This window comes from Lepisosteus platostomus, chromosome 2 (genome assembly GCF_059453375.1).
Source record: "Lepisosteus platostomus isolate fLepPlt1 chromosome 2, fLepPlt1.hap1, whole genome shotgun sequence".
NCBI classification, from domain to species: domain Eukaryota; kingdom Metazoa; phylum Chordata; class Actinopteri; order Semionotiformes; family Lepisosteidae; genus Lepisosteus; species Lepisosteus platostomus.
Window position 1 is genome coordinate 17,250,565 of NC_142612.1, and position 12,568 is coordinate 17,263,132.

General features: G+C 40.6%; 1 protein-coding gene across 2 annotated transcripts; it reads left to right on the top strand.

The window, feature by feature from the left end:
* Positions 1-4: 4 nt before the first annotated feature.
* Positions 5-12,273, top strand: LOC148676062 (uncharacterized). 2 transcript variants are annotated; one of them, XM_088601505.1, is made up of 3 exons: positions 5-237; positions 472-765; positions 6,386-12,273. In XM_088601505.1, exon 3 carries the CDS (start codon positions 6,454-6,456, stop codon positions 9,346-9,348), a length of 2,895 nt encoding a protein of 964 aa, XP_088457631.1. In that variant the 5' UTR covers positions 5-237; positions 472-765; positions 6,386-6,453; the 3' UTR covers positions 9,349-12,273. The 2 variants fall into 2 exon arrangements, with proteins under 2 accessions (XP_088457631.1, XP_088457641.1); XM_088601515.1 differs by lacking the exon at positions 472-765.
* Positions 12,274-12,568: the final 295 nt, after the last annotated feature.

The following is a 12,568-nucleotide window of genomic DNA, read 5'->3' on the forward strand; positions in this document are numbered from 1 at the left end:
GCAGGGGAGAGTTTAGATGTCTTGTCAAAGCAAATTGTTCTGTTTCCATAGCTACATGAGAATGTAGGCAATAAGTTGTTGTGATCATTGTGTGTGTGGCATGACAACACGATGATGCCATCAAGCTGCAGCTATCAGACATTTCCCAGTGTCAAATATCCCTGTCCATACCCAAATACAACTGGGTGATCGCCATTATTATTGTTTTATTCAATGCAGCCAATGCCCGTATCTAAGGTGAGTTTACATTAGAAACCCATTTAATAGAACTGTCAAAAGTTTCACATAGTTCAGATATTGTGAAAATGTTTATAACGGGAAATACACCAACCAATACTGTCAATTTTAAACAAGGGATTCATTTGTTTTATTGTCAGTCATTGCCAACCCAGGACCATTTCATTTAATCTGAACTATATCTTGAATCCCTCCACCAAGTTATGACTCTTATTCCCATTTTCTCTGTGTTAGATTGAAAACAGTTTTAAGGACCCCTGTGCCTTTTCAGGCCAATGTGCAGGCTTGTGTCTTGTGAGTGAGAGGGCAGAAGAGAGGAGTGCTGTGAAGGTGTGCGCTAGGTACCTGTCAGCCAGCGGGGGGGCTGACACTGGTTTGGTTGCCCATGACAACCGTGTGAGTGCTAACAAACGAGCGTGAGCCCTGAGTGTGTGACAGTTCAGCACGGAGCTCAGCAGCATGCAGCAGCTCCAGTGACAGCAGGGGAGAGTGCAGGGGAGAGTACAGGCGCAAGATACCTGCGCACAGGTAAGATCATTTACTAATAACAGACAAGAAAGGCTTGAACAAATAATAGTATATCAACATTCCTTCCATATACATTGATGATATAATCAATCATTTATGAATAATTAGAAAATGATCACATTTTCCATGTGGGTCACATTGTAGAATTTTGTACCAGATATGATCCTGTTTTGAAACAGATTCACGCTGGTGCCATATAAAATTAAAGTAGCCTTTTAGTTTAATTTTGCAACTTAGAATTAGCCCTGCACATTTTCTACAGCTAGCCTTTCTTCAAGATTCATTCAGAATATGTCCTCCTTTTTGTCTGTTTAAATGGACTTTTTACTTTACGTGGGTAGACACTTATCAAGCTTATTGAGAAGAGTTCATGTCACGGGGGTCATGCTTATTAGTTTGCTTTAAAATCATTCAGAGCTGTCCCAAGTCCCATTCTGCATGCTCAGTGCTTCATCATCACTGGGACTTGCTCCCCATGAGTGACAGGTAATAAGATGCAGACCTGGTGGACTCACAGTGACAAAGTAACAGTAGCCTCTCATGAAACATTGAAGAGGGAAATGTGAGAGTGGAGTGGGTGTTAGTGTCTGCGATGTAAGGATTGCTTCACAAAACACCTCCAAGATAACAAGAACCCTTTGGTGAAAATGGTATTATACCATCATTAGGGCCCATTACATTTAAACAGTATGATTTAAGATATTCTTGTTAATTTTATGTTTCACATTCCTTCATTACTTCATTGCTTTTTTGAAATATTTGTTTTTTTGAATAATACTTTGTTAAAAGGAGGTGTGAAATGTTTTGTCATCTACTTCTATGAGGTATATTTTATATATCCACTTTGACTTTTTTTCAGTATTTGTTTAGTGTCTGTAGGTCCAGAAATAGTGAGAATTTAAGGGCACACAAAAGCAAATTGAAATTGTTACCAACATATCTGTGCATTTATGTATAAGTTTTACATAAGACTTTCTCTCCTAATTTTCAGAAGTGTCATAAAAAGTGTCTTCATTGTTCTAGATTTAAGTGCATAACAAAAGAAGTATTCAAGTTATTCAGATATTTTTTGTAGATTAATAAAATAAGCTTTTTATTATATTGTTGAAAAGTTCTGTTAACCCTTTTGCTTATCAAAATGTTGAGAAGTTGTTTAAAACAATGATCATTATTCTCTGTTAGCAGTTGCCAATACTCCAAACAGGAAGCATTTCTTTACACAAATGGTTGTAGGGTACAGGTTAGAACAATCTTCCCAGCCATGTTGTTGAAGTTAATAATCTGGCTTCATTCAAGAAATTGCTGGACGGGTTCCTCATGTCACTTAAATGTGAGAAATACGAGTACTGAACTACATGGTCCCAATGGTCTCTAGTTTTCAACCTCTATGTTCTTATGCAATGTTTTAATGAGACACAGAACCTCGTATTTATAATTCATTTTAGAATTCCGGACACAAAAAGGCAAGCACATTTCTTTCCCTCTCTCTGAAGTCTGTCTTTGAAATTTGAATCCCCTGGTTGATGCTTAAGACCTTTCTGCTGTATATACGGTACACTGTAGTGGTGAGATTATATGTAGAATTCTTTTTGACTGCATACTAAAACTACAGTATATTGCTTGAATGTGTTGCTGTAAGAGTTTAATGACACAGCAATCAGAATGCTTGAATTCTGTTTATTCATCTTTTTTAAATAGTGTTGCTCTATATGACTGGTGGCTTGAAATCATATTGTACCCTAAGTTGACAGACTGGATCAGCAGCAGGAGCAATTATGAGAATGATTTCCATATATCAGCATTTATTTATGTCATTGATGGGAGTTAAAATCGCAGAGAATCCTTATTGTTAGTACAGTTTATGGTGAATCCAGCCTTTGTGTTATGTAGCTTAAAAACAAGAAATGCCAAAAGCAAGAGTCAAATCTGCCCATTTGTTTGCCAGTACCTAAATGAGTTGCTCATCCTCAATTATCTAACCGAACAGGCTAGTTAAACCGGATGGCCTCCTCTCCTTTGTAAGCTTTTTGTCCAGGTGTTTCTTGAAAGAAGTCCGTGTATCAGCTTCCACAACATTACTGGGCAGTCGGTTCCAGACTCCCACAATCCTCTGTGTAAAAAAGTACCTCTTTGTTCTCTTGTGTCCTCTGGTTGATGCGTCACTACAAATTCTGAAGTTGACTTTGAGGATTTTAATTGCTTGACATGTGGTTGACACCATTGTATGGTAACAGTTCTCTAACGTTTCTCTCAGATCTGTTTTCCTCACTCTGATTCTTTGAAAAAGAATACAGGAATTATCTCTAGTAGGTGCCCTGCTGAAGTGTGTGAGAAAGCAACCGTAAGCCATGATTAGCCATGATTCTGCAACTTGATGTTCCTTTCTATGTGAGGAATGTGAGGTCCAACTTATTCGGATTCCGTTATTCTGTGATTATATAACAGTGCCAAAATCTAACACACAAAGCACAGAGAAGCTTGGTTTCCATAACTTAATATGTTAATAACAAATATTTTAATTAAAACAAAAGAAATGCTTATGCAATGGGTGTCAGTTTCACCTCTATTGTTTAATCACCCCATCAGTCACTTGTCTTGTTTCTGTACTGAAGTAAATACATAAGGAAGCTAGCATATTCCCCACAAACAACATGGTTCAAAACTGACTACATTGATCCTTTAATTTTCTGTAGACCATCAGAAATGTCAGCGTTTACAAACATTTAAGCATTTACTTTTAGTGTATTGACTATAATAAATGGTCTAACTAGTGGTTAAATTCTTCTCATTGAATACTATACTGATGACCCTCTTATTTTCCTGTTCAAAAAGCTTTTAGCTACAGCCAACAGAAGTCAGTTCTGCTGCACTTAGAAGAGACAGGAGCAATATTCCTCTTTCCGTAACCAAAGCAGCTCCAGAAACAGCACTCCCACACTTTGCTCATGAACACATTACCTCCCACTGAGAAACAGCATAGTTCTGTCTAAGTATCAGTAGCTTTCCAGTGATTGAGGCTATGGCCCTTTAATGTACTGTAGAGCCTGAACTGCAATCTACTGTGCATCAGCAGCTTGTCTACCTCTTCTCCATGTGTTTTGGATTTGGTGGAATGTAATATAATTTTAATATTATTTAATTGTTAACATAATTTTCCTGTGCTTTACGTTTAAGCTTCTTTCCTCCCAGGCATCACGAACAATAAAATAATAGAGATAATGGTACTAAAAAAAGATAAAAAGGCTTGCTTGAAATAACTGGAAGTTCTGTAACCAAATACCAATACCAAAACAAGACCGGTTGATTACCTCTGGAAAAAGCACTGTCACTTTTCTGTCTATTCTATTTGTTTTCTCAGAATATGCAGTAATACATCGTGGCCAGAAAAAACAAACAGGATGATAAAGCAGTAAGGTGGATAGCACTCCCATCCCATAGGTCGGGGGTCCTCGGTTTAATTCTAGCCTGGGTGCTTTGTGTGGAATCAGCTTGATTTCTCCGTGGTCATGTGGTTTTTCCAGGTGCTCTAATTCTTCCCGCTTTCCAAAGACATACCAGCTAGTTAACAGGCTTTTTTCACTGGTCCCTGTGGGCGTGCGACCAGTGATAGACTGGTCTCATCCAGGGTGTCAGAACAAGCTGTGAGTGGCCACTGCCCTTACCAAGGTCAAGTGGCGTTCAGAAAATGTCTGAATGATGATAAAGGTATTGCAACATTTGGTTAAATAAATAAGAAAATGGTGTAACATCTGTGCAGAGAAACCAGCATTTTTCATTTCCATGTCATATTCACCCAAAACTTGGACTTTACCATTAAACGTATGAGACAGCTTCCTAATCAATATATTTACTAATTTTAAATAGAGATAATCTATACAGAGATGCCAGGAAATGAATTATCATGAGCTGATAAACTCCTCAAGGCAATATAGTATGGATTATTTTTCAGTGCACTGTTAAGCAATTATGCATTTACTTAGGCAAATAAAGATCCCTGCCCTGTTTTAATGAACCCACATGTCTTAGAATATAATGGCAATAAAACACCTGGCACAGATTTGACAGCAAATGCAAATACTGTATTTCCTCACAGGTAAAATATGCCACACTGGGCTAGTCATTACATTGTATCTCTCAGTCTTCCATTCATACATTTTTCCAGATATTTTCAGTTATGAATCCTTCACTTAAAGAAAGGGAACTTGTTCAGACACTTAAAGTGCAGTATAAGAATTTCAGTCTCTTCACATTATTCATAGTCTCTTCATACTGTATGTTACACTTTCTCAGTGCATCTCAATGTTAAACAGAGTGTGTGCACATGGTAATTTGAGTTTTTAACTCAAAAATGAGAAGTAGGTAATGTTATTTTTTAATAATATGGGATACTGTCTTCCCTTTGAAATTTGAACCCTTACATATTGAACACTTGAACAGAAAATATCTTTATATAAAATGATACAAAACCAGTCCTATCACACACATCCTATATAATAATCTATCTTATAAAGTAAGTCCCTGCTTTCTCATTAATCAATTTCTATTTATCTAGAATTGAATGTTTAATTAATGAAACAGTATCATCCCCAAGAGGTTAATACAGGTTATATCTTTCTTATGTGACTATTTTGAATTTAATGTATAAATATTAAAAGATTTATACTACATCTAAATGTAAAATATATTTTTTATGTGTGAATGGTAAAAGCAGTATTGTCACCATACGAGTCTGCTGATGAGAACAGCAACTGATCATTCTGCCGCCTTCGGTTACAGGCCCTGTTTTTATCAGGTTCTGCTGGAGGCTGTTATCGCTCTCTGTATTGCTCAATAGCCTTAAGAGGTGTAATCTATTTACATTGTAAAGTATCCTATTTTACTGGCATCAGGAAGTTGAGCAAACAAGCTGAGCTAGTCTGCTTTTCAGTTTTAAAATACAATCTTCGTTTATAAAGTCCTCATGTCAACTGTCTTACTATGTTAAATCTGTTAATAGCTGCAACATCCAAGGTAATCCAGGAATATTTCTAAAGATTAAAATTTGAAATGAAGACTATTTCAACTGCACTTAAATAGGAGGGAAAAGTATTACATCAATCTTCAATCATCAGATTTCATTTACCTTTATCTTTGCTTCCTTTCTTCTGCTTAATTTGCGTTTATGCCATATTTACAGTAAGTAAGGAAGAACATGAGTAATGTTGTCCAGATGGCTTGCTAAGCTCTTTGAGAGAGGGGAAAAGTTGTAGATCACAGCTTTAGTTTCTTAACTGAAGGACTGGAGGACAGGAAATCTGCAGCAATACTGTACATCACTGCCTAGTTCATGACTGGAAATACACTTTAAATGATCTTGCAGGGTCAGTGTCTCTCTGTACATCAGATCATGGGGAAAAATCGCAAATGGGAGAGAATGGGAGTCATGCTGCCTTTCTAGGCCATTCAGTAGTTAGAAGCCAATTGATCCAGGGACCTCGTTTAGCTGTTTCTTGGAGAAAAAAAAAACATGGAGGGGTATCTTAAGTCGCTGTAGAAGAAATGCAGGGAGAACTATAAAATCCAAAATGCTGTATTGAGCAAAAGCAAGCTGAGATGTAATCCATTCTCATTTTTTTCTCAGGCAGCAAAGAATGACGATTGCCGTAGAGTGGAGCAGTGCTGGTACTCTCTAAAGCGCCAGGAGGAGCAATGCAAACTGATGAGCAAGGGGGGGCCCTTCCCACGTGGGCCCCCCAGGTGCTGTTGGAGCTGGAAAGGAGTCAACAGGCACTGCTGCACCTGAGGGAACAGCAGATTCAGGACATGGAGAGCGTGTCCAGGTCTGTTGAATGTGCCCTGCTGGGAGCACAGAGGGAAGAGCAGCGACTGATAGACAGGGTGGGGCAGGAGCACCAGGACACCCGGCTCCAGCTGGAGCAGCTGCAGAAGGAGAACACAGCTGCGGCACAAGCCATCCAGGCCTCCATCGAGGAGAGGCTGCAGTCTCTGGCTCAGCTCCGTGATCAAATCCAGAGAGGGGGACGGACAAACCTGGAGAAGAACCTCCAGCACAGGATCTCAGAGCTGCTGCTTTGGGAGCCACCCTTCTCGCTGAAAAGGGTCAGCTTTCACCCCTCTCCCCGTCAGCTGGTCCTGTTCGGGGAGATCAGGGTCCAGGAGCACAGCCTGCGTGTCCGCACTCCACATGAGGGTCAGAGCAGGGGGCAGGGTGACAGCTGTCACTCCAAAGGGGTGAACCGAAATCAAATACAAGCCTGTCGGGGTGAAAACCGAGTGCAGAGAGTGAATGGAGCAGTGGTAAAAACTGCAGATGAAAAAGTCATAGAATGGTCTCCTAAGACATCTGTGGCAGAGTGTGGGGGTGTACGAGTAGTGAGGAAGATTCGTCTCTCTCCCAGGGTTGCAGAAACAGGTGACGGAATGGGGTCTCAGGAAGCTAAACTCATCAGTGATATAAAAAACGAACGGGAGACAAACAGCGGTATACAAATGCCACAGCTCACAGAGGTTCCTGCCCTAGACCTGTCTTCTCTGGCAGACTCCCGTATTCATTCACAGAAACCTGAGTTAGAAGTTGATGATGGGGAACGTGACTTGGCAATGAGTTTAGATTCAGAGAGAGACCTCTTTCAGGCTGTTCCTGCTTTCCTGAGTGATGGGGAATCGGAGAATGGGGAAGAGCAGACTGTAATTGAGAAAGGTACAGAAGGTAATCACATCAAAAGCAGCCCCCCTTCCAGCAGAGCTCTTGTTCTGTTGTCTAGCCGTTGTCCCTCTGCCCGCCAGGAGGGAGAGCTAGAGTGTGTGGTACATCACCCGGGATCTACTGATCTTGGAATGTATGCAGGACCACCTAAAGATCAGGTCTTGATGGCTAACCAGCACAGTGCTCAATTCAGCACACAAAAAGAGATCTCTGCAGCCAGTAAAAGCCATCCAGGTCACATAGGCAAGACAAGAAAACATGCGGAAAGCACCTTTTGGAATGAAAATGCAATCACTCAAGGATTCGCTATAAATAATAAAAGTCTGCCAGCCTCACAGTCGTCAAACAGGGGCTCCAAGCAGAGTCTTGAAGACAAACAAGACCCCAAGACAGGCATTCGAGATTCTGCAATTAGCCGGAGCTGTCTTGATCTCTCTCCCAGATATAGGTCCCCCTCTCATGTTAGTTTGTCCCTTGAGGATCCTGCAGTTGGTACATACGGAGATACAGGAAGGCCTGCTTCACCAGCGGACAGCATTGACTCGTCTTACACTTTCATCGTAAGTTCCCCTAGGGATTACAGTATCCCCATTCGCAGCAGTGGTGTAGACGTGCGCCTTTCAAAATCTACATTTGATCTGTCTAGAAGAGCACCTCCCCTCATTGAAGGGTCAGGGAGAGACGAGGTAGGACAGGGACGGGTTAACAGGAAGCGTTTATCAAGCGCTTCTTCATCTCTCGGTCGGATTTCGAATGGGAATGAAACCAAGGACCTCTGTAGCACTGGGTTTAAAAGTAAGAGCACTCACTCTTTCCAGAGTACGAAAAACACTCCTGGTCGTGTTTCTAGGTCGGTCTCAATGTCAGTTATAGATGTGTCATCTGCTCCCTCTAAACGTGGGAGTGCAGGGCTAAAGTTGAGAGGCTTTCATTCTGCCAGAGAGCAGCAGCAGGGATCAGGAATGGGTGGCAAGGGGGATAAGGTGGAGCAGACTGTGATTAAAGAAGAAGGCAGAGAAGGACAGAAGCAAGGGCGTCTGGTCAGACAGTTTGGAAAGTTTGGGTCTGGGAGGGCAGAACTTAGTCTACCCAGCGGGCTTCATGCCATGCCCCAGGGCCAGCTTTATGTAGTGGATTGTGGGAATGCCAGGGTGCAAGTGACAGATGCACGTGGCAACATACTGCAGCAAGTGTCCACCCAGGGTACTGAGGGCTCTACGGCCCGGCGCCACCACAACTATTTTGACATTGCTGTAAATGGAAAGGGCCTAATCGCACTGAGCTGCGCGGCGGAGCGTGCTCTTCTTATTTTCAATCGACACGGGCGTCGCTTGCAGGCCTTCGGTGGAGGTGGAGATGAGCTAGAGGCCCCAAGGGGGGTTGCTGTCAATCAAAGGGATGAGTTCATAGTTGCCGACACCCGACGTGGCACCCTGACTGCTTTCCAGCTGGAACCCAAAACAGGCCGTAAGCTGGAGCGCACTGTGGTCCCTGGATTCTGTAAACCATATCTTGTGGCAGCCAGCCTGACCACAGGGTTGGTTGCTGTCTCGGAGAGGGGAAGTGAGACTAGTGGAGCACCCTGTGTTAAAGTCCTGGATCCCAGCTGGAGCACCATCAGGATCCTGGGCATTAATGCTGGTCTGGGACCGGTGCTCTCCTGCCCCTGGGGAGTGTGCATCGACACAGACGGTGATATACTTGTGGCAGACTGGGCCAAGGAGCACAAGGTTTTGCTGTATCCTTCTCAGGGGACAGGAAGATCCATCATCAGAGAGGGACTGAGCAGCCCCAGGGGTCTGGCTCTGTTGCCAGACGGACATCTAGTGGTGGCAGACAGCATGCACAACTGCATCAAGATCTTTCAGTACAAATAATTATTTTTGCAGGCTTTTTGTGGCACACCAAATCCGCCAGGATGTTGTTGGCTTTGTTTTACCTCTAACAGGGATGGAAGATCCCTTTTCAAGAAATCCCTGAAATGAAGGATTCCTAATTTTATCATGTAATCAAATTGAAATCTGTAATTATAAATGATAAATGTTACTAATAGAACTATAAATCAATAGATAAACTGTAAGAAATGTTACTATCTTGCAGCCTGGTCAGATCTCTGAAGCTGGTTAGGATGGGGAAACCTCTAAAGAAATCTGCAAATTTTGTAGATAACGTGTAAGTAGCACTTTTCCTTCTAGATCAGTTACTAAACCCATGCCTCAGTATGGTGACTGAGGTAGAAGGTGCTTTCCTTTGGACGGGACATTAACTGAGGTCCTGACTACTTGATTATTAAAGATCCCAGAGTACTTTTAAAATAGTAGGGATACTCACCCCTCCCAGTGTTATGGCTAAGTGCCACTCTGGGATTGTACATACTGGCTTTCTTAAAAAAAGTCCCCCTTAAATCACTTAGTGAAGCAATTTCTCACTTCTTTATGTGATCTGCTGTGCAGTGGGGATGCTGGTGTAGAATGGCTGTTGTGTGTCATGCAGGTGGGGCTGCACTTCAGTAGTGGATGAAGTGTCTCCTCTCCTATACTCTATATTAAGCACTCTGGGACCCTCTAGGGTTAAAGGCACTGTATGATTGAATGGAATTATTAACTGTTTTTCATTAACCTAATCTGTACAGTATAATGGTGATGAGGACATTTTAGCAGTAATACTAATGACACAAACAGCTGAAAGTTGTCTTAAAAAAATCATAAGCACGATCTGAATAAGTAAAACTGCTGACAGTGTTCACTGTATTATTAAAAAAAACATTTTATTGAAATAGCCCAATTTCTGGAGCTCTGTTTTAATTTATCATAAACTTTGTGACCCAAGGTTGGCTTTTCTTAGGTTTATTGTTTCAGTGAAGTTGAATGGACTGTATGCAGTGGTCCATGCAACACTTGGAACACTTTTTATGTGTGTTTCAGTGTCATTATGAACTCTTTGTGCATCACTAATTGATGAAAAATGAGTTGCTTAGAAAGATGCAGGAGACCAACAAGTTTAGATAAGGCTGAAACTCATTTTTTCTCGTTACTTTTCTTGGAAATGACTCGTATAAAGGAGATTTGAGATCCAAAGAGCATAGTTTAATAGCTTAATAAATAACTCAGTTGGAATGGAAATCAGTAGACACAGGATACCCCAGCACAAGGACTGAATGCAATGCATTTTAGTGAGTTTCAAATATGTGAGGAAATGCCTGCCTCAAGCCGTGAGCAGACTCAAAAAGCATGAGGGGAGGCCATCCGGCCAATCTAGTCATTTTAGTTATTCATTAATTTATCCAATGATCTCATCAAGCCACTTCTTGAAAGAAACCAGGGTGTACAGGGTCAACAACATGGCTGTGTAGCTTGTTCTAGAATTCCACAACCTCTTGGGCAACAATGTGCCTCCTGTTCTGTCAGAAAAGTATTTCTATGTACTGTAGTTTCCACTTGTGTCCTCTGGTTTTTTTTCTCTTTAGAAAGAAAAGTCAAAGGATTAACATGAATATTTGTATCTTGTCCTTGCATGAATACTTTAAATATTTGAATACTTGTATACGTGAATGTTTGCTCAGCTCAAGGCTTAAAAGTTTCAGTTCCTTCAGTGCGTCAGTGTAGGACATTCCCTTAAGCCACTGAATGTACTCTTCTTTGAGCATCCGGAGGCTAGAGCAGAAAAATTACTTTGTTAACACGTTGAGCACAATTGTACACAATATTGTAAATGAAGCCTTACCCTGCATTATACAATTTTAACATAAACATGCTTTGATTTAAATTCCAACCTTTCAATTCTATAGCATTTTGTTTACCTTTTGAATTGTTTCCCCACAACACCTCAGCATCCTATTTCATATTTAGTTTCCGTTTTTACTACCTGCATTCATAACCCTGAACTTGTCTACATTAAACATTATCTGTCTGGTGTTTGCCCAGTGGTGAAGTTTATCTAGTAGGGTTAGTCTACAGCAAATTACTCATTCATATTGTGAATTTGACTCTAGAAATGTTCAGGAAATGGCTAGGTGCTGGGTAAAATTATTTTCCTGCTGATCGGTTTCAGCAGGAGATAAATACAAGTGAAGAGTACAATGGGTTAAATACACTGAAGGCTTCTGGTCCCCTTATGATAATTGAACTTGACCCCACTGTTACTGTTGTCTTCTCGATTTGTCTAGCGAATATTTGCATTGTAATAATTAGTAATAAGCAACACATGTCCTACTTGTTCTGCAGGTTCTGTATTTTAATTTCATTTGCCTGAATATTATGATCATCCTACCTGTTTTGACTAGAAGTGAGGCATCCTCCTTTCTCTAAAGGCTAACAAAACAAACCTATACAACAAAAGACTAATAAAGGTAATCATATAAATGAACACAGTTTCTGCAGATGTGTAGGATCTTCCAGCTTTCTCACATTCACGTCTCATTTAACTCATCTAGGTGAAATTGTAGTATTCTGTATTTCTGCAATGCCCTTTTAAGTTGGAGAGTTATAATTTAAGGCTAAACATTATCTATACAAATATACTGTCATTTGAAAGACATATTCCCCTGGAGTAGTTTCAAGACCCTCACTGTGGATGACTATTTGGCATCTTCAATTGTCTTTTTTCCTCTTGTTGGACACAAGTTAAAAGTCTGTAAGAAAGATATGAAAATATAGACTGTAGTTCACTAACCAGGGGTACATCTGCAATATTGCCAGCAGGAGCTGGCACATACAACACATGGAACACCACAAACTATAGTCTGTTTGAATATTATTAAATTTCCTTGCTGCATGAAATAAATCTATGAACTGAAGAACAAAGGTGTTTACCTCTCCTCATTCCTGTCCTACCTTTGTTAGTGAGAGCCACCTTAGAAACCAAACACTCCATCGTGACAAAAACTTTGTGTATACAGTATGTGTATAACAATGCTTTACTCAAATTACATCTGAGATTTTTTTTAAATGCCATTTAAAAATACCAAAGCTAGATATGCCCATTGCTAAAAACTCCATATAAATGAGAACAGAGTGTGTGATATTTGTAAATGGCATGAAACATTCAATTAGGAGTTCCTTCTATCCAGACAGCTTTTTTATTTAATGTTTTTTTTGA

Coding starts and splice junctions, on each gene's coding strand:
- LOC148676062 (XM_088601505.1), top strand. CDS start 6,454: ATGCAAACTGATGAGCAAGGGGGGGCCCTTCCCACGTGGGCCCCCCAG.